This window comes from Saccostrea cucullata, unplaced genomic scaffold, assembly GCF_032062105.1.
Source record: "Saccostrea cucullata isolate Sc308-1 unplaced genomic scaffold, CSIRO_AGI_Scuc_v1 ctg104, whole genome shotgun sequence".
Classification (NCBI taxonomy): domain Eukaryota; kingdom Metazoa; phylum Mollusca; class Bivalvia; order Ostreida; family Ostreidae; genus Saccostrea; species Saccostrea cuccullata.
The window spans coordinates 427,765-448,234 of NW_026931089.1; the positions used below are offsets into that span (position 1 = coordinate 427,765).

At 32.8% G+C, this 20,470-nt stretch overlaps 1 protein-coding gene across 3 annotated transcripts; it reads left to right on the top strand.

The window, feature by feature from the left end:
- The first annotated feature begins 210 nt into the window (after positions 1–210).
- Positions 211–20,442, top strand: LOC134231369 (protein regulator of cytokinesis 1-like). Of its 3 annotated transcripts, none has more exons than XM_062713335.1 (17): positions 211–299; positions 2,448–2,558; positions 4,479–4,805; positions 5,346–5,501; positions 10,530–10,682; positions 11,305–11,428; positions 11,786–11,895; positions 12,831–12,878; positions 12,968–13,042; positions 13,152–13,235; positions 13,937–13,990; positions 14,110–14,175; positions 15,186–15,239; positions 15,354–15,422; positions 15,525–15,581; positions 19,181–19,275; positions 20,311–20,442. In XM_062713335.1, the coding sequence occupies exons 1-17, from the start codon at positions 276–278 to the stop codon at positions 20,369–20,371; spliced, it is 1,668 nt and encodes a 555-aa protein (XP_062569319.1). In that variant the 5' UTR covers positions 211–275; the 3' UTR covers positions 20,372–20,442. The 3 variants fall into 3 exon arrangements, with proteins under 3 accessions (XP_062569319.1, XP_062569320.1, XP_062569321.1); XM_062713336.1 differs by having other exon boundaries at positions 19,181–19,273; positions 20,308–20,404; XM_062713337.1 differs by lacking the exon at positions 14,110–14,175.
- The last annotated feature ends 28 nt before the right edge of the window (positions 20,443–20,470 follow it).

The following is a 20,470-nucleotide window of genomic DNA, read 5'->3' on the forward strand; positions in this document are numbered from 1 at the left end:
TTTATTAAATTTTCTTTTTTTGCGTAGTCGTCCTTATCATAAGCACATGTGGGCAGTGCGACCTTGTGAACTTTTTGAAACATAAAAGTTCACGCATTGACATGTGAACTTATGCCGTTTATTACTACCATTTACTGAGTCAAGGACCGAAATTTGTAAGTGAATGCGAACGCTGCGCCCGAGGGTTTAATTATCATACATTTACAAGTACACTGGGTGAGCGATTCTCAAACTGAAATCACTCGATCGAACAAGGGATTATTCAAAACGAGAAAATGCCGAGAAGACAAGCAGCACAGGTTGTAAATGTCTTTATGTTTTTTCAAAACTGAATAATCTTACCTTGCCCCGACTCCTCAGTTTGTTCAGCAATAATTTTTCGTAAGATTTTGTGCAGTATAGTTCCATAAGTTCGGTTGGTCATGGTCATATAGGCGCTACGGATATTGATACTTATTGTCCCCTGTTTCGCGAAAGCGAGGTGACATTGAATCTCATTAGTTTGTCCGTCTGTCAGTCATTAGGTCTGTCCGTCTGACAGTCTGTCACAAAAAAACTTTAATGTTGGTCATATCTTTTGAATGAGAAGAGATAAGACTTTCATATTACACATGTGTGTAACTTGTTTCATATTACACATGTGTGTAACTTGTGAAAGACCTTTCTAAATACACTACGATTTTTTGACCCCGCGACCTTGACCTTAAAGTTTGACTTACTCTTCAAAAATGTTACGCAGTATTTCTTCTTTTTGACTTCTGTTTTAGAAATAGAAGGCTTTCATATTGACATGTCCATTACCTGTGGCAAAATATTTCCGAGCATGCTATGATTTCTGACCCCTGACCTTAAGTGGGTAAAACTTGTTCGATAAAAGAACGTGTATTAACGTTGATAGTTATACATATATACGGTGGTCATTTTTTGACGGTGGGACAGAACCACTTCCAACCTCTTTAGCAGGTTAAATATATCTTATGATGTCATTTACCTTCTTTTTCAGCTATATTAAAAAAAGACTTCGCTTATCATTTTTAGCTCACCTGAGCCGAAGGCTCAAGTGAGCTTTTCTGATCAAAATTTGTCCGTGGTCAGTCGTCGTCGTTGTCGCTGTCATCGTTGTAAACTTTTCACATTTTCATCTTCTTCTCAAGAACCACTAGGCCAATTTCAACCAAACTTGCCACAAAGTATCCTTAGGTGAAGGGGATTCAAGTTTGTTCAAATGAAGGGCCACGCCCTCTTTCAAGGAGGAGATAATCATGAATTAATGAAAAATTAATGGCATTTTAAAAAAATCTTCTTCTCAAGAACCACTGGGCCAGGAAAGATGAAACTAATGTGGAATCATCCTCAGGTAGTGTAGATACAAGTTTGTTCAAATCATGACCCCCGGGGGTAGGGTGGGGCCACAATGGCTGATCAAAGTTTTACAAAGGAATACATAGGAAAAATCTTTTAAAAATCTTCTTCTCAAGAACCACTGGGCCAGGAAAGATGAAACTCATGTGGAAGCATCATCAGGTAGTGTGGATTCAAGTTTGTTCAAATCATGACCCCCAGGGGTAGGGTGAGGCCAAAATGGCCAATCAAAGTTTAATTTAGGAATATATAGTGAAATCTTTTAAAATCTTCTTCTCAAGTACTTGAAAACCATGATTAATGATATTTATATGGAATCATTCTTAGGTAGTGTAGATTATAGTTTGTTCAAATCATTACCCCCAGGGATAGGGTGGGGTCACAATGGGGGATCAAGTTTTACATTAAAATATATTTTACAAATCTTCTTCTCGAGAATAGCAAAGCCATGATTAGTGATACTAGTATTTATATGGAAGCATTTTCAGGTAGTGTACAATTAAATTTGTTCAAATCATAACCCCTAAGGGTAGGGTTGGGCCACAATGGTGGATCAAAGTTTTACATAGAAATATAAAGGAAAAAAATCCGAAAAAACAGAAAAGCTATGTTTAGTCATATTGACATATTATAGCATCCTAATGTACTGAAGATTTAAATTTGTTCAAATCATGGCCTTTGGGGTAGGGAGGGAAACAATGGAGAATCAAATTCAAATTATTACGAAGTAATATAAAGGAACAAAATGTTTTTAATTTTTTTTATCAAGAACAGCAAAGTCATATGCTGTATTGATATGAAGGTATTCTCAAGTTGTATTACCCCCCCCCCACACACACACACACACACACACACCTCAGTAATTTTTTCAGTTCTGATCTGATTCTGCTTTTTCCTAGCCGATGTGCTTAGGTGAGCGATGTGCCCCCTGGGCCTCTTGTTTTTAAAAAGGAAGTCATTTTTATGTTTCTTTTTATGTAAGTTTGATTTAACTGATTCAAAGTACATTTATACTCTTATATCCACATATATATGAACATATACACACGTAACTTGTATAATTATCAAGATCTATCCTATTGCAGTCTGCTGCATCAAAAATTTCGAACCAAGAAAATGAAGAGGAACCTGTGTCCACTAAGAAATCAACCAGGGGGAGGCCCGGTAAACCGACAGGCAAACCAAGCCGACAACAGGTATGTACACAGACAAACACAAAGACAATCGGATGAAGAATATGTTTTACAGACCCGTAGCAATGGTTTCAAAAAGGGGTTTCCTTAAAACAATCTGACAAGGGGGAAAAAACTTAAACTGACCAAGAGGGGGGGGGGGCAAGTTTTCAAAATTCACAAGGAGTACATCTGTGAAATTTAAATGCCATAGCCCCATCCACTTCAAAGTTTTTCGGACAAATAGAAGATAAACATAGAGGCAGACAGACGGCTAGACAGACGGACAGGAAAAAAAATATATATCCCCGAATCTTGGATAACAGGGGAATAAAAACAGAAAAATCCCAAACATTCATTTGTCAATTTTGTAGCAAGTTCGTTCTAGAGTAACAATTAGCCTTGCGGTGAATTTGCTTCGGATGCTTGATATGCTCAACATTTTCCACATGAGTGACCAGGTAAAAGTTTCTGGAGAAGGTGTATGACCAAAAACTAACTAAAAGGCATACCAAAAGAAAACTTGCATGTGTGATGCATCAAACAATATACAGTACTAGAGTTGCTTCCGATTCTGTAATTCTGTACTCGACCTGTATTTCGCAGATGCATGAGTGACCAGGTAAAACTGTTAGGAGCAGTCTCATATTAGTGTTACATCAACCCTAATTAGACCAAACTTTCATGAATGATGTATCATGTGATGAACACTTTTTAGCTCACTTGAGCCGAATGCTCAAGTGCGCTTTTCTGATCACATTTTGTCTGTAGTCCGTCCATCCGTCCGTCTGTAAACTTTTCACATTTTCAACTTCTTCTCAAGAACCACTGGGCCAATTTTAACCAAACTTGGTACAAAGCTTTCTTGGGGAATGGAAAGTCTAAATTCTTAAAACAAAGGGCCAAGTCTCCTTCCAAGGGGAGATAATTAAGAAAAGACAAAAATAGGGTGGGGTCATTAAAAAATCTTCTTCTCAAGAACCAGTGGACCAGGAAAGCTGAAACTTATGTGGAAGCATTTTTGGGAAGTGTAGATTCTAAATTGTTAAAATCATGACCCCCGGGGGTATGGCGGGGCCACATTTGGGGATTTAAGTTGTACATAGATATATAGGAAAAATCTTTTAAAATCTTTTTCTCAAGAACCATGGGACAGGAATTTAAGTTTGTAAAATCTAAAATGTTAAAATAGTTAAATATACATGTAGAAAAAACATCTTTAAAAACCTTCTTCTCAAGAACCATTCGGCCAGAAAAGCTGAAACTTATGTGGAAGCATTCTGGGGTAGTGTAGATTCTAAATTATTAAAATCATGACCCCGGGGGTAGGGCAGGACCAAAATAGGGAATCTTAGTTTTACATAGAAATATATAGGAAACATCTTTAAAAATCTTCTTCTCAAAAACCAGCGGGCCAGAAAAACTGAAACTTATGTGAATGCAACCTGGGGTAGTGTAGATTCTAAATTAAAATCATGACCCTCGGGAGTAGTGCTGGGCCACAATAGAGAATCCAAGTTTTATATAGAAATATATAGGAAAAATCTTCTTCTCAAGAACCAGTGTGCCAGGAAAGCTGAAACTTAGGTGGAAGCATCCTGGGGTAGTGTAGATTCTAAATTATTAAAAAAAATTAAGACGGGAGTGGTGGGGGTGCCGTTGGGGGTAGGGGGCCGCAATAGATATAAATAGAGGGGAAATCTGGTAAAGAACTGCATCACCAAAGTTACTCAGGATAGCGATGTGGCCCATGGGCCTCTCGTTAATCTTGCTTCAGATGCTGGATTTGACAATCATACATGTACGTTAATTTCTGGACAGGTTGCTAGTTTAAAAATTTGTCTTAAAGAAGTCTTTTCGTAAATAACTATCAAACAAACATTGTATAATTGTTCCATCTAAGGACATAAGAGCATACTACTAGATATTCATTGTTTATTTTAGAAACCTGATACAGGAAACACACTAAAGGGAAAAGAAAATTTAAATGAGAACTGCATATATCTCGAGAAGTCAGATGAACTGACCAATCCAGAAGAAAAGAAAGTGGCACGAAAACAAAAGCCAGTAGAGAGAAGGAAGATCTCACAGAAAAAAGGCAAAGATTGCAGTGACGGTGAACAGCAAGCAAATGACCAAGACAGTGTTGTTCACGTGGAAGACATAGGCCTTGTGTTGAAAAACGAGAACATTGATGAAGAAGAACAACAGAAGGAAGAAACATTGGAAAAAAGAGCGGGAACACGTGGGAGAAAGAAAAAAGTAGATGATGTAAGTTGTACCGGCAGGAATTCAAGCACATTTCTAACGTAATACACAAATATTTTTTTTTTTAAATTATATATTACCATGTACTATGTAAATGTAAATTTTGGATCTGTTATTAATTAATACAGAGACTTTAAGTACCGGTTCACGGCGAGAAATATTTGCGATGACAAGGTTGTCGCGAACTTCGCGAAAATTTCTAGCACGCGAATAAAAGTTGGTTTACAGAAAGTAATATCACATGTAAATAAAAAAAATATATCAATCAACCAATTTGTCAACAGCAGTGTGGATATTGAAAACAATAAAAACTCGTAATTTCTCAGAACTATGAATTTCACGGTCTTTGATACCTATACATATTGAAATTCAGTTTCTCATGCGGTGAAATCATGAAATTACATATGACTAATGTGACGACATTTTACGTGAACGAAAATATAGGCGCTAATGACAATGAAAAGTCAAAGTGACCAGACAGGTGAGCGTTATGGTACATGGATCTTTCGATATTAAATTATGTTTTAATCACATAATTTGTAGAAGAGCAAGATTCAGCAAGATGAAACCCCTGATACTGAACAATCAGAATCGGGACAAAAGATGGAATTAAATAAGACGGCAAATGAGCAAGTGAAAACAACGACAGATATAGATGTTCCACAGAAAAGGAGAGGACGGAAAAAGGAAAACAATAAGGTAAATATTCAATGTTAGAGGAAATGAAATTACTGGTAAAAAAAATAGAGCTCTTCTTTTGAAGGAGAAAAAATTGTCTTTAGAATGAAACATACTGTAAAAATTAGAGATGTCACATTGATGAGTGTCATGAAATATCCTGTGCAAGTGTATGCGTAGCTTATAGATATTAAAAAGTCAATTTGTATTGTATTGTATTTGTTGTATTGTAAAATTTTTCATTTGTATTGTTTTATACTTATTCTATAATTTTCCATTTTCCATTTGTATTTCATTTTGTAAAATGTTGTGAAAATGAGCGAGATATGGAGGGCTCCTCCATGTATTTGCATGTATGTGTTACCTTTAGATGAAAAGGGAGCGCTGGTAGAAATGTTGTCTAAGAAAATGAATAATGTGATCTTGACTTATGGTACCTCCGTCACCCTCAACCCCCATTTACCCCCTACGAAATGGAGCTTTCGGGTTTGGGCTGTTTTTCTTCTTTTTCTCCTTACTCCCTTCCAAGAAGTACCTTAGCACCCACACAAATAAATGTAGAAGAGCCCACCTCATCCAAAACATATCTCACTTGTTTGAACAATTCATTACTAAAAAACTACAAGAGGCCCATGGGCCACATCTTTCACCAGAGTAACATTGTTCTTAACCAGATTGCACCCACCCTACCCCAATGGGACTTGATTTTTACAATTAAAAATCTACAATTCCCCAGGATGCTTTCACGTACTTTGATTTCTTATTGTGGCCCCGCCCTAAAGCCTAGGGTCAAGATTTAAAGTTTTTGATGCAGGTCTCACTTCCAAGTAACTATGTGCCTTATGATGATCAAAAATGCATACAACCAGGGTTGTTTCAGACGCTGAATATGACCTACATTTTCTGGATGAGTGAACAGGTTAATGTTTTAGGTGGAGGTTTAGGTGGAGCCCTTTGATGACCAAACTTGCATGGATAATACATCAAAGGTTGCACACTACTTTACTTGCTTTGGATGCGGAATCTGACCTACATTTTCTGGATCCGGATGAGTAAACAGGTTAAAGTTTTTGGTGCAAGTCTCATTTCAAAGGAACTCTGAACCCCATGTTGACCAAACCTGCATAGAAGACACATCTAAGGATGCACACTACCAGACTTGCTTCGGATGCTGGATTTGACCTACATTTTCTGGATAAGTCAAAATGCTAGTTTTTTATGCAGGTTTCATTTCTAGGTAACTTAATTTGAGTCCTATTTTTAGCAAACTTGTATGGATGATACATCTAAGGATGCACACTTTTGGACTTGCTTCGGATGCTGGATCTGACATACATTTTCCAGATAATGAACCAGGTAAAGGTTATGGATGCAGGTTTATCAACAAGAAACCATTAGAACTAAACTTGCATAGATGATGCATTAAGGGATGAACACTCTCAAACTTGCTTCAGATGCTGGATTTGAATAACATTTTTTTGATGGGCGACTAGTTTGAAGTTTTTGGATAGGTCTATTCAAATGCAACTTCAAGCCCTTTCAGATCAAAATTGCATAAATTTTGAATTTTGGGATGAACACTTTTAGAATGTTGGTTAATTGTGTGAATTTGCCTTACTTAAAGACAACATTCGTTGAGGTAAGGTAAGCTTTGTAATATCTGATTACCTAATAGATGTTTTCCGAACTTGCAGGCCTCCACTGGTAAATGGTTGCGTTTCTATCATATTGAAAAATTCTAGTGAGGCACTTTAATAAACAAACAAACTTAAGCTGAAGAATCATATTTTATATTTTTAAATTGTCACTACTGTAGATTCCTTATTTTTCGTGAGTACTTATTATCGCGAAAGGTCTCTTCAACGTCAAATTGCGAGAATAATAATTCGCGAAAGGACGGTTCATCAGGAGATTTTACATTGTTTTTTTGCAACATAAAAATAAAAGCGAGTAATTTTATTTCGCGACTGGTGCTCCTCGCGAAATTACACGATAATTAATTCCACGCATATATTTAGGAATTTACAGTATCATTAATACCATTCTTTCACGGTCTTTCTATCCCCCTCCCTCTCCCACTGAACTACAGTGCTATAGTTCGTAAGTAAAAAAAAACCCACACACTGAAGACTGTCTTTATATAATTATCATAATATTACAAGCGACACATGTACTTATGTAAAACACATTTATGTCCACATAATATATTCGTAATTAATTCTCACAGTATTGTATAAACATGCCATTTAACACAAATAACAGTTTGTTAATTAAACTTTATTACATAACATGCCAAATACATGTTTGTTATCTAAATCGATACATGTCTATGAGATTTGTCTCGAAAAATATTTTAAACAATTTGCAACAAAAATTCAAACCAAGTTTGTTTTTATATAAACGTTTCGGAAAAAAAAAACTTCATCAGACACCAATTAAAATAAATTAAACACCGTTTATTGGTGACCACATTGCTGAACATATTTTATAAATAAATGATAATGAAAAGAGCATATATCATCCAATAAATATAACTTAATTCAATGAATATGACGATTGTAGACAAACAAGGAAGCATTTTAGTTCTGTACATTATTCCAATCAGTGACCGCCTCATAAATAAATAAAAAAAGGAAAATGATGATGTAAACAAAAGAAATATTCACTAGTATCCCATGTTTTGCTTTTATACATTCATTCGTTGGTAAAAAAAAAAAGATGGGAAAAAAGTGAAGATAATGAACAGTAATTGAGCTTGATAGAAATTAACAAAAAATAATGTAATAAATGGACTTACATTCCACAGAATTTCTCGTTTTCACAAGATAATACGTTTTCACCGTTTTCAAGATAATATCTCGTTTTGATGTCGTTTTCCCCCCCCCCCCAAGATAAAAAAAAAAAGAAAAAGAGCAATTCATATCATTTTGATCAGTAAAGGAAGTATGGAATTATAAAACACAACGTGAAAAATATAACTCTCACATGAAACAAACATTGTTACAGTAATACATTACTCCAGGCTTGATTAAGGAGAGAGGTAAAATGCTATAATTGAATATGTACGTGTGTTCGATAAATCTAGAGAGCTAATATTGTACCAAAGGCTGGCTACTTTGAAATGATATCAAACGAATGAGACTATATTCCTCTTTAGATGTTAAATAAAGTAGAAAAGTATATTTGTAATAAAAGTATTATCAATTACCCAGGTAAATAGACCAAATGATACAGAAACGGCTGATCAAGAATCATTGCCACAAACAGCATCCAACAAAGAATCAAATTCCGAAGAGAACGAGATTAAAAGTTCCATAAATAGAAAAAAGCCTAAGAGCAGAAAGAAAGAGACAGAGAACTCGGCGGTAGTCCCATTCATGTGGATTCATTATATTAATAAAACATATTTAAACGGATTCATCTAATGTTGTTGATAAATTATATCATAAGTTGGAATTTATATGGTCAAACTAATTGGAAATGATCAATATTCAGTCAAACGTAAAAATGTGATATTTTGACATGACGAAAAACAATTATTGTTATTATTATCGGCCAAAACGGCCGATCTATATGTGGTTGTGTTAGAAAGTGCACATTTGTTCAGAAAATAATTCTTAAATGATAACAAGTATAAAATTATGAGTAAAATATTTTGAAAACTTGATTTAAACTAAATATTGATTGTTGCTATTATGTTTCAATTTCATTATAACTTTTCCACTGATAATTTATGGTTAAATAAAAAGAGTTTACAATAAGTACTCCCTAGTGTAGGGATGTGTAAGATATAAAAAGAAGTCATCATGATTTTCCGGATAATAAGTGATAAAAGTCCATGGTGAATAAAAATTAAAAAAATACTATTCAACTATGAAAAATTGTTTTGAATATGCTACAGCTGCAAATGACACAAGGGTAATTTTTCTACATTTTGCACACAGGCACTTGTTTCGGAAATAAATTTTTAACCCATAGTATAATAATACCGTTGTTATTATTATACTATGGGTTAAAACATTAATTTCCGAAACAAGTACCTGTGATTTTGCATCACGCCTTGCAGCATAGTCTACTTTGCAAGGGCATTATCACGTGACAAAGATCCAGGGTATCAGCATGTGGTTCTATCTTGAGATGTCTACATCTTCATTTTGATGACAATAAATTCTTATCATTTATTATTGACTTCATTACAACAATGAATCCACTTGTTGAGAAAATGGACTACAATTTCTATTTATTTTTTATGCGCCCGAATCGATAGATTCAGGGCGTATATTGTTTTTTGTCTTGTCTGTCTGTTTGTCTGTCTGTTGTCAACTTTAGCCTTTACCATAACTTTTGAACCGTAAGAGACAGAGACTTCATATCTGGTATGCATACTCCACTAATTAAGCACTTTCAACTGACACCAAGGTCAATGACCTTGTGACCTTGATTGTGACCTATATGCTAAAAATAGTTTTTTCGAACTTTTGCCATTTAATTTTGAACCATAGGAGATAGGGTCATCGTATTTGGCATGCATACTCCGATTATTAAGCTCTTTCAAGGTCAATGACATTGTGACCTTGACTGTAACCCATATGCTAAAAATAGCTTTTTCGAACTTTCGTCATAACTCTTGAACCATAGGAGATAGAGACTTCATATTTGGTATGTATACTCCACTAATTAAGTGCTTTCAAATGACACCAAGGACAATGATTGTGTGACATTGACTGTGACCTATTTGCTAAAAATTGCTTTTTAGAACTTTGTTGCCGCCGGGCGCATAGTGTTTCACAAACACATCTCGTTTGAAATTTTATTTCGCTTTGATGACAGTCAGAACTAAAATAGACCACTATTTAAGCATTGAATATCTTGTGCTTTCCTTGCATGGATGCTTTTAAAATTGTGAAAATACTTTTTGAAATACTAAATTTTGTTTGCAGCCGATTTGATGCTTTGCATCAATTTTACTTGTGAAAACAATGTGTTTTGTGTTATATTGTTTTTCAATATTAAAGTTTTGAAAGCAGTAGTTTCTCTTTTGTTTTTCAGGAAACCAAAAGCGAACAAAAAGATGCAACTTTTACTGTAGATGATAAGGCTGAATTACAGCAAGAGGTAGAACATAACGATAACGATACCATGGTTACCAAAGCAACAAAAAGGAAAGCTAAGGGTCAAACAAGAGCAATAGAACCAAATAAGGTAAAATCGTGAAGATTAAAATATACCTTAATATCGGTTATCGTGACTTAACTTTTGAGATTGGAGTATTTGTGAGTTCAGGGTACAAGAACATGTGTAAACAAAAGAAACAAATAAAAGTTAAAATAGAAAAAAAAAACCTTAACTGCTGTCTCGAATATAAAAAGAAATGATTTTGTTTAATAGATATGAAAGTAAAAAATGTCACCAAGAAAAAAAAAAAAAATTAATGCAAATTAACAATCAGTTCAAATTGAGAAGAATTCTACTGGTGATAAATCGTAACGGATATTTTTTGAAATATTGATACAGAAAAACTTTAACATATTAAATGATCGAGAAAATTCGGATGTTAAAATGCAGGGATACATGCAAGTGTTAAAGATAGTAAGAAAAGGAACAAAGAAATTTGAGATTAAAAATTAAAAAAAAATTCATGATCTTGGATGATAACTTGAACATGAACATATTGTAATTCTCAATTCATTAAACATAGATTCATTTCATTTCATCAAAAATATTACTAAGCTAAATTGAAAGTTAACTTGTAGTTCCATGCATGCATAGTATTGATTACTGTAGTTGTCTGTAAATATATATTTTGAGACTTTCTCTTTTGAAGGGAAGCAGTAAAACCAAAAAGCTAGAAGAAGAACTGCTAACGGTTAGATCACAGATCTCCCAGTGGTGGGAGAAATGTTACTTTGGTGCAAAACAAAGAAAATTGTTCCTTCCTTACTTTGACGGTATGTCGAATGTAGTCTTATTTGATAGGAACTGATTAATTCACGCAAATGTATTCAACAATTTGAATTTGAGCATAAACATTTTTTTTGCATTAATATATGTGATTTAGGGAAAAATTCATTATTTAAAAAAAAAAATCTTTTTTTCCTGACTAAAAAACACCAAAATATTTAATGAGTCTGCCTATTAACGATCAATTTTATCGATATATTTGAAACTGTAAATCCAAACTGCATCATTAATTAAATCTGTTGCGATATACACATAATGTTGAAAAAATTGTATCACCAAGTTTGGTGAGATAAGACTGTGATTTTTTTGTTTTTTTTCTGTAGAATCTTACTATTACTTTGTAGACACGTTAACAGCGTCGAACCTAACAGCCCACAAGAAGGAGGAGACAAGACTTAGAAAATACTACGAGAAGAATCGTGCTGTATTTGAAAATATTTCAATGCATTATTCTGTACGTATAATAATTTAGTGTATAAAATGCTTGGTAAGGCGTAATAAGTACCATGTAGATGTTTTGGACATTAGGTATTACAGTCCACTCAATCTAGCAAAATATATAGCACAACTTCAAACTAATTGCGACCGAAATAATCAAATAATTATAAATTTAAAGTACATTTCAAACATAAAGTAAAATTCTGTTAAAACAACAGAGGGAAAGTATGATTTTGGGCATGATTCAATTCTCCAAGTAAATATGTAGTTTAAATGGCAATAACTCCGTAAACTTTTTCTTGACATGATTGGAAGAACATTGTACTTTTAATAGGATAAATCTATCTAGTTTTAAAATTTTGTTATCAATTAATGGATTATTTATTCTCTAAGATTTTATTACTACGAAATGATTGTTCTGGATTGGAATTGGATTATATACTTGGTATTTTTTCATCGTTTAAGGAAATATTAATTTGTGAAAAAAGAGTCCTTATATTCAGAATTAAGGAAAGAAAGACAATTTTTTTTAATTTAGGTCTCATTTTCAAACATATTTTTTCAATTTTACTATGGAAATTTCTGGAACATTGATGTCACAAAATTATTTCATTCTCTAAATTTGGTCAATTTTTTTTAGTACAAGTCTCCTCTAATATAATAATCAGAATGTATTGTTTTCAGATTTATATATTATAAGCCAAATGTCTTTAAGATATTTAGAATTGATTTCATTCATGAAATACGTAATCTTTGACGACATCTTAACATTCAACACTATTAGTACCTACCTATTCTTTACGAAGTATATTCCATTTTAAAAACTTATCAAATGTCACTCCAGTTATATTATTTTTAGTATATTTGAATGGAAATTTGGAAGAGTAAAATAATAATAAAATAATAATAACTCCTTTAACTACTAGTTTTCAATTCTATTTTCGAATCTAGGATGATGATTTAAAGCAAAGGCTACAGGGCATTGAAAAAGATTACCAGGTATTTGTATATTCACCTACTATGTTTACCATCACTAAAGGGCCACAGAGCTTGTATTTCTATTAGTTAACAATTCTTCTCATTTTCAGATGAAGCTTTTTGAAAAAGATAAAGAGTTTCTTGATTACCAAGCATTACAGAGAGAACTCATGAAAGACCTTGAGGTAACAATTGTCTGAAAATACTTGTATTATTAAGGACCTCACATGTCTACAGCTAGTAATATATGTTATTTGATAATTTTGCAGCATTTCTTGTGATTTATCTTTCTAGACCCAGGTTCAAGCAAAGGAACAGAAAATTAAACAAGTGGAAGAAAACATACAAGAGATGAAAGATCAACAGAGTAAATTACAGGTTCGGGTCATTTAATAGAACATTAAATCTAAAAGAGAAGAGTTTACAAACTGTCAGGAAATAGCTGGAAATGTGCATGTTTAAAGCTGAACACGACTACTAAATAGGCATACGCCATTTTTGATATTACTATCTACAATATCAACACCAGGATAAATATAATCTTGACATTTCTTACACGTGACTGCTTTATTTTCATGGGTATTGGCGTGGATCCGTGTTCGTGCTGCTTATTTTGCATTAACTTAAATTGTTTATATTTTATTGCAGTTATGTGTATTTGTAATTGTTTACAGCTATTGTAGTTTCTTTGATATCTTACTTAACTTCATTAGAAGAAGTATACAGTTATTTTTTTGTCGCTACCGAGTGCTGTATAGCATATTTCTCTCTACACTGGTGACGAATGATTACACTGAACAGTGACTTAGTTCGGCTCTATATATAGGGGGTCATCAGATATAGCGAGAGTCCGATTGAATATGGCGGACACATTCATTTTAAGAATCTTGTTCAGCTTTACAAGTTTGTGCTACTGAGGAAGGAGCTGTTGTTTCTCTAGATCTAGCTCTGATAAGTCATGTACAACATTCGATCATTCCTAAAAATCCTTTCATGTTGAGATAAACTTAAACATTTCTTCAAAGCCTGTAAGTTACATGTATATCATCACAAAGCTGATCTTTCTGCTCTTTTTTTAGACTCAAGCTGAACAAAATATGGAACAGATGAAAAATGAAGTAAAACAAACGAAGGTATAACAATTATGTTAATTTCTTAAATAATTTATTTTGATGATTGACACTAGATTCCTTTTAAAATTCATGGACATTGCTTAAAATGTGAATAGAATGAGTCCTCAAATCTTCCACAGGAACTGTTACTGGAAAAAGATGAACTTATAACGGCTTTAGGAAAATTATTGGATAAATTAAAAACTGTAAGTCTCGTTTAAAGTAGCATTTGGCAAATTCTATGCTCGTTTAACTTTAAATTATTTTTTGCAAGTCCATCATTGGATTGGATTTTGAAGTACATGTATCATTCCAATTTTTATTAGGCAATTGATTTTGATTGATTCATACTGATTTTTCAATACAGAGTACCTAAATATCTTATCAATACTGAAGCCTCAAGAAGGGTATACAATGTAACAGTAAGATCACCTGAAAGGGGATGCTTACTTCTCTCAAACCACCTGATTCCAGGGGTCTGTGTTTTGGCCTATTTGTTCATATCTGTTGTGTTGTTGAGTGATTATTATGATATTATTGTATTAGTTTACAAAGAAATTAACCTGACTATAAACACTGAATTTTCCTCTTTTGATGTACATTGTCATGACACGAACGGCCATTCAGACAAATTTTTATTATTATAAGCACGCTTTATCAAATTTCAATCGAAATATGTCATAAATGTACAATTTAATGCTTTACTACAATCAAAGTAGAAGCATGTAAACAAAGTTAAAGTATGGTATGCCAAGGTATTGATAGATGAAATATGTGGAAATATCGAATAGTATTCAAGCTCAAAAGTCCATTCAACAATATAAAATTGGAGCAGGGCAAACATAGAACTCCAAAACATCGGAGATGGGATCAGGTGCCATGGAGGAGTGAGCATCCCATGACGACAGAACACATCCGTTGAGAGCTCCTTGTCATGATCTGGAATAACGGAAAAATCTGTCAATAATGGAGAATGTATCGTCAAAGTAACAAAGAAGATATACACAAACTGTTAACAATTTTACTAAGGGTTTCTTATATCAGCATATAATGTCAAAGCATTAGGATTGAACAAGTACATGTACATGTATAATCAAAAATATGAATGTTATCCACGTAAGTTATTTCTTGCATTCCATACATGAAGTATAAAGATATTGCCAATACGTATAGTAGCTATAAATACATGTAACATGAACTTGGCGTCTTTTTTTAGAATCAAGTTGACCAGAAATCTGAACAGAGGGAAAATGAATTTCAGGAAATGAAGGTAAAACAAAGTGAAGTTCAAAATCAATTCAAATCAACTTCAATCATCGTAATTTAATCAGTAGAGAATTAGTTCATGTGATATGCAAGAAATAAGTCCTAGCATTTTCAACAGGAACTGTTATTCAAAAAAGATGAAATAATAAAAGGACTCCGAAAATCACTAGAGGAAAAAACTGAAAAGGTAAGATGATGTTTTAATCAAGTCTTTTGTAAATAAATTTGTTTTGGTCATATGGCTAATATTAAGACAACCTGAGTATTTACAAAAAGTCCTCAATTTTAGACATGCCCCAGAGAAGACAATTTTATCAAAACATCGGAACGTCATTGTCTACAGGAGGTAAATTCATTTTTTTTCATACAGTTAAGTTTTTGGCCAGGCATATGCCTGGTCACCGATTTTGTTGAAACTTTTCTTCCTATCCTTACTTATAAGACCAAAAAAGATAGACATCTTGAACTCAAAAATTTAGTTGTAATTTGTCTGGATACCATAGAAACAATTTAATATGGAAATTTTCAGCTGTTTCAAATATTACAAGCCTTTAAAAAGGAGATCGCAGCCAATTTTCACTATCGAAACAAAATCATTATACTTTGCTGTCACAATGGAAAATAACGCTCAGTATTCACAAATGAAATCAGTAACATGACTAAACGTAATCAGGACTCATTTAAACTTAAAATTATGGCAATATTATTTGAGAAAATAAACATCATGACTGCCATATAGCGACACAAAATAGCATAACATACATGATTGATAAACTCCCAGAACGTCATGGAAATTCAGCACTGAATAACTATGTTCATGTATCTCTCTTCTAGAGCTCTCAGCAAAGTTAGCGTGAAGAATAAAAACATTCGGAACTTTTTGCTACAAAATTGGTTTACACGTTCCATAGGAATCAAAATAGCACTGAACTAAAGTAATAAGTTCTTACGATTTAATGAGTTTTGTTACCTTTTAATCACAAAAGGAATTACTATAGTCACTTTATTGTTATGATAGAACAAATTCTAGTATATTTCAAAATAATATAGTTACCAAGAAAGGAATAATGTATTTTCTAAAAGTCATTTCAATATTGAAATGTGTGAAAGGTAATTATTTTCAGTAATGCCAAGACTTTAAAGTCAAATTAGTTTCTTTTAAGATATAACATATTTAAATGGGATAATTGTCATCTAAAGATACCCAAGATAACCAAATCGTTCATTTTTTAAATGCATTTAATTAAGAAATAAAGTCCGCATTTTCGTGAATGTTGCAGAATAACCTCCGAGGTCGACAAATGTTGTTTGATAGATAAAAGCCGAGGCCTTTACATTTCAAACAACATTTCGAGAACGATGAGGTTATTCTGTATCATTCACGACAACAAGGACTTTATTGTCCCCCGCTTGAAAAGTGGGGGATATTAATTTGGGTTTGTCCGTCCGTCCGTCTTTCTGTCTGTCTGTAACGTTTTCGTTTCCACACGATATCTCGAGAACCCTTTGAGCTTTTGCAACGAAATTTAGCATAGCAACTCCTTATGGACTAAAGAAGACCCCTATTGATTTTGAGGTCAAAAGGTCAAAGGTCAAGATCATAAATAAGCAAATTCTGTCTGTTATAACACTTTCGTTTCCACACGATATCTCTAGAACCATTTGAGCTATCGCAATGAAATTTTACATAACAACTCCATGTGGCCTAATAAAGACCTCTATTGATTTTGAGGTCAAAAGGTCAAAGTTCAAGGTCGTAAATTTATACATTCTGTCTGTGTGTAACACTATCATTTCCGGGCGATATTTCAAGAAGATTTTGAGCTTATGCAATATAATTTCATACTAAAACTCCCTAGGACCTCTCTCACCCCTCTCAAAGTGCCCCGCCCCGTTTGTTTTATCAGTATTTATAGTATTACATGTCGCTATTTTTAGCACAGAGGCATGAGGAGAGTTATTGCGTATAAAACAGGTTCTCGGCAGACTTTATGTTCTTATTACATCTATTAGAACTGTTTAATAAAGGCTAAATAAATCAAACACCAAATAAAAGAGAAAAAAAAAAGTCTCTCGCTTCAAATGTGAAAGGTCCCGGGATCGAATCTCGGTCGAACCTTTTTTTTTTTTTTTTTTTACTAAATGATAGTATTCAGCATGTGAAATGAAAAATTTATGAGGTTATAAAATCATCATTACAGTGTAATAGATATTCCTTATAAAAAAATCTTCTATACACATAATAAAGAATAAGCAATCAAATCTTTATATGCATATTGACATACATGTATTTTATTTCCTTCAGTATACATGTATACATTTAATAATTCTACAAATTCAGTCAGGGGGAGCCGACTTTTTCCCTAAGCGGGGGACACGAATTCTCTGAATTAGCTTGTTTCTATTCTACTAGCAGCTCTAAAATACGACTGATCGTTTCTCTATATAGAAACGAATTAGGTCACCATGCCGCGATAACGCTGTACCATTCAGCACCAGAGTGTAAATTTGTTTACCTGTGAAAAGGGTGCAGACGATTCGTGCTTTCGCTGCATTAAAATCATCCTTTTATTGTCCCCCGCTTGAAAAGTGGGGGATATTAATTTGGGATTGTCCGTCCGTCCGTCTTTCTGTCTGTCTGTAACGCTTTCGTTTCCACACGATATCTCGAGAACCCTTTGAGCTTTTACAATGAGATTTAGCATAGCAACTCCCTATGGACTACAGAAGACCCCTATTGATTTTGAGGTCAAAAGGTCAAAGGTCAAGGTCATAAATAAGCAAATTCTGTCTGTTATAACACTTTCGTTTCCACACGATATATCTAGAACCATTTGAGCTATTGCAATGAAATTTTACCTAGCAACTCCCTGTGGCCTAATGAAGACCCCTATTGATTTTGAGGTCAAAAGGTCAAAGTTCAAGGTCGTAAATTTATACATTCTGTCTGTGTGTAACACTATGATTTCCGGGCGATATTTCAAGAAGATTTTGAGCTTATGCAATATAATTTTATACCAAAACTCCCTAGGACCTCTCTCACTCCTATCAAAGTGCCCCGCCCCGTTTGTTTTATTAGTATCTATAGTATTACATGTCGCTATTTTTAGCACAGGGGCATGAGGAGAGTTATTGCGTATAAAACAGGTTCTCGGCGGACTTTATGTTCTTATTACATCTATTAGAACTGTTTAATAAAGGCTAAATAAATCAAACACCATGGATTGTGTAAAATTTTGAGAATACCGAACATGAATATATACATGTATGTGACTTCAGTTCTGCATATACTTCACTTCATGTAAAGCGATTCCGTGGTCTAGTGGTATGTCTCTCGCTCCACATGTGAGACCTCCCGGGATCGAATCTCGGTCGATCATTTTTTTTTTTTGTTAAAAAAATACTTTTCTTTTTTTTAACTAAATGATAGTATTCAGCATGTGAAATGAAAAATTTATGAGGTTATGAAATCATTATTACAGTGTGATAAATATTCCATATAAAAAGAATCTTCTATACACATAATAAAGAATAAGCAATCAAATCTTTATATGCATATTGACATACATGTATTTTATTTGCTTCAGTATACATGTATACTTTTAATAATTCTACAAATTCAGTCAGGGGGATCCGACTTTTTCCCTAAGCGGGGGACACGAAGTCTCTGAATTAGCTTGTTAATTATAAATCTGTTTGGCCGTTTCCCTTAAACGCTTTCTAATTGAAAAATGCGCTGTTTAATAATTTAGAAACTAGCTATATAGATGAAAAGATATAAAACTTAAATGAAACCTCCTTTAAAGTTGTATTGCCAAAGTATCCAACTAATAATATGATTTATCAAAAATACAAGATCTTTTCCTCCATTTTCAATAACTAATGGATAAAAACAAAAATGTGAATTTTTTAACAAATCATTTGAATGAATTTTGTACATTTCAGAACGTGCATGAAATAAATGTTCTCCACGAGTTTTGTCAAAAGCAGAAGACAACAATACGCACCCTTCAGCGAGAAATTGAACATCTAAGAAAGGTATAAATCAAATAATTGTTTTTTCTCTGAAACTATTATATAACATTTTCAGAATTTGTGGTATTTACTATAATTTAGCTTTATACTTGTTCAAATATATTGAAAAATCATCCCCTTATGATCTACAAGTCAATTATTATTTAATTTAGTCATATTAATATGAAAACTTGTGCAGGCTGCAGGGAATATACATGTATTATACAATATTCATTTAAAAAAAAAAGTTATAGAATAAAAACAATCACTCTAAGGAGCTATATAACATATATTTGAATTAAAATACACATAAAATACGAGTATAGAAACATTTAGATAAAAACCCAACTACCTAGGTTTTCTAATGAAAAAATTACAGATGGATATAATCTACTAAATTACATTCACCTGCAATGTATATACATGTATAAATTGAATTTTTTTTCATACTTTACTTTACTATGAAGATTCTATAATAATATTATTACATATGTATATATGATACTTTAAATATTGATTTTCTAGAATATTTAGTGAGATTCTGAGCTTAAATATTCTGATATTCCATATCAATTATAATAATTTAAAAGTAATGTTTGTATAAACAATATTTCTTTTTTATACCAATTTATCTTTTCTGGTAATCGATGATAATGAAAAAACCACTCTAAATTCTATATTTTAAAAATTCTATATTTAATGAAATCATTGTACATCAAAGTGAGAGTTTCAAAATATCAAAGTATGCACAAAAGTGAAATATACTTTTTCTTTTTGAACTATGTTTAATCATAAAATATTTTGTTAAGGAAATTCAACAACTGAAATCATTTTAAAGTTTCAATAAAAAATTAACGATTTTTGTATTTCAACATTCAAAAAAGGGATATTTAAATGTCTTCGAATACTTATCTGTAACTAAATAATGAGAGAGTTTTTAATCAATATATGTACAAGATAACCTATTTTTGGCAAAACTAAAACATTTGGACGGAATCGTGTTATTTCTGACTCATTAATTATTAAACATGTAATTTTGATAAAATTCTTTTTTTAAGATAAAAAATGAATCGAGCAAATGAAGATGCCATTGAAGGAGGAAGGTCAATGTGGAAGTGTTAATAAAGATTGTTTGTGACGACTTTTTAAGGATAAACACATCTTTTAAAAATTTATGTAAAAATTATTTTAAATAAAGAGAAACGTACACTTTATCTATGC

What these genes read in the sequence shown, in the direction of transcription:
- LOC134231369 (XM_062713335.1), top strand. Translation starts at nt 276, where the DNA reads ATGCCGAGAAGACAAGCAGCACAG. An exon ending in AACTCATGAAAGACCTTGAG is followed by an intron (nt 13,043 to 13,151) that starts GTAACAATTGTC and finishes TTATCTTTCTAG; the next exon opens with ACCCAGGTTCAAGCAAAGGA. An exon ending in ATCAACAGAGTAAATTACAG is followed by an intron (nt 13,236 to 13,936) that starts GTTCGGGTCATT and finishes CTCTTTTTTTAG; the next exon opens with ACTCAAGCTGAACAAAATAT.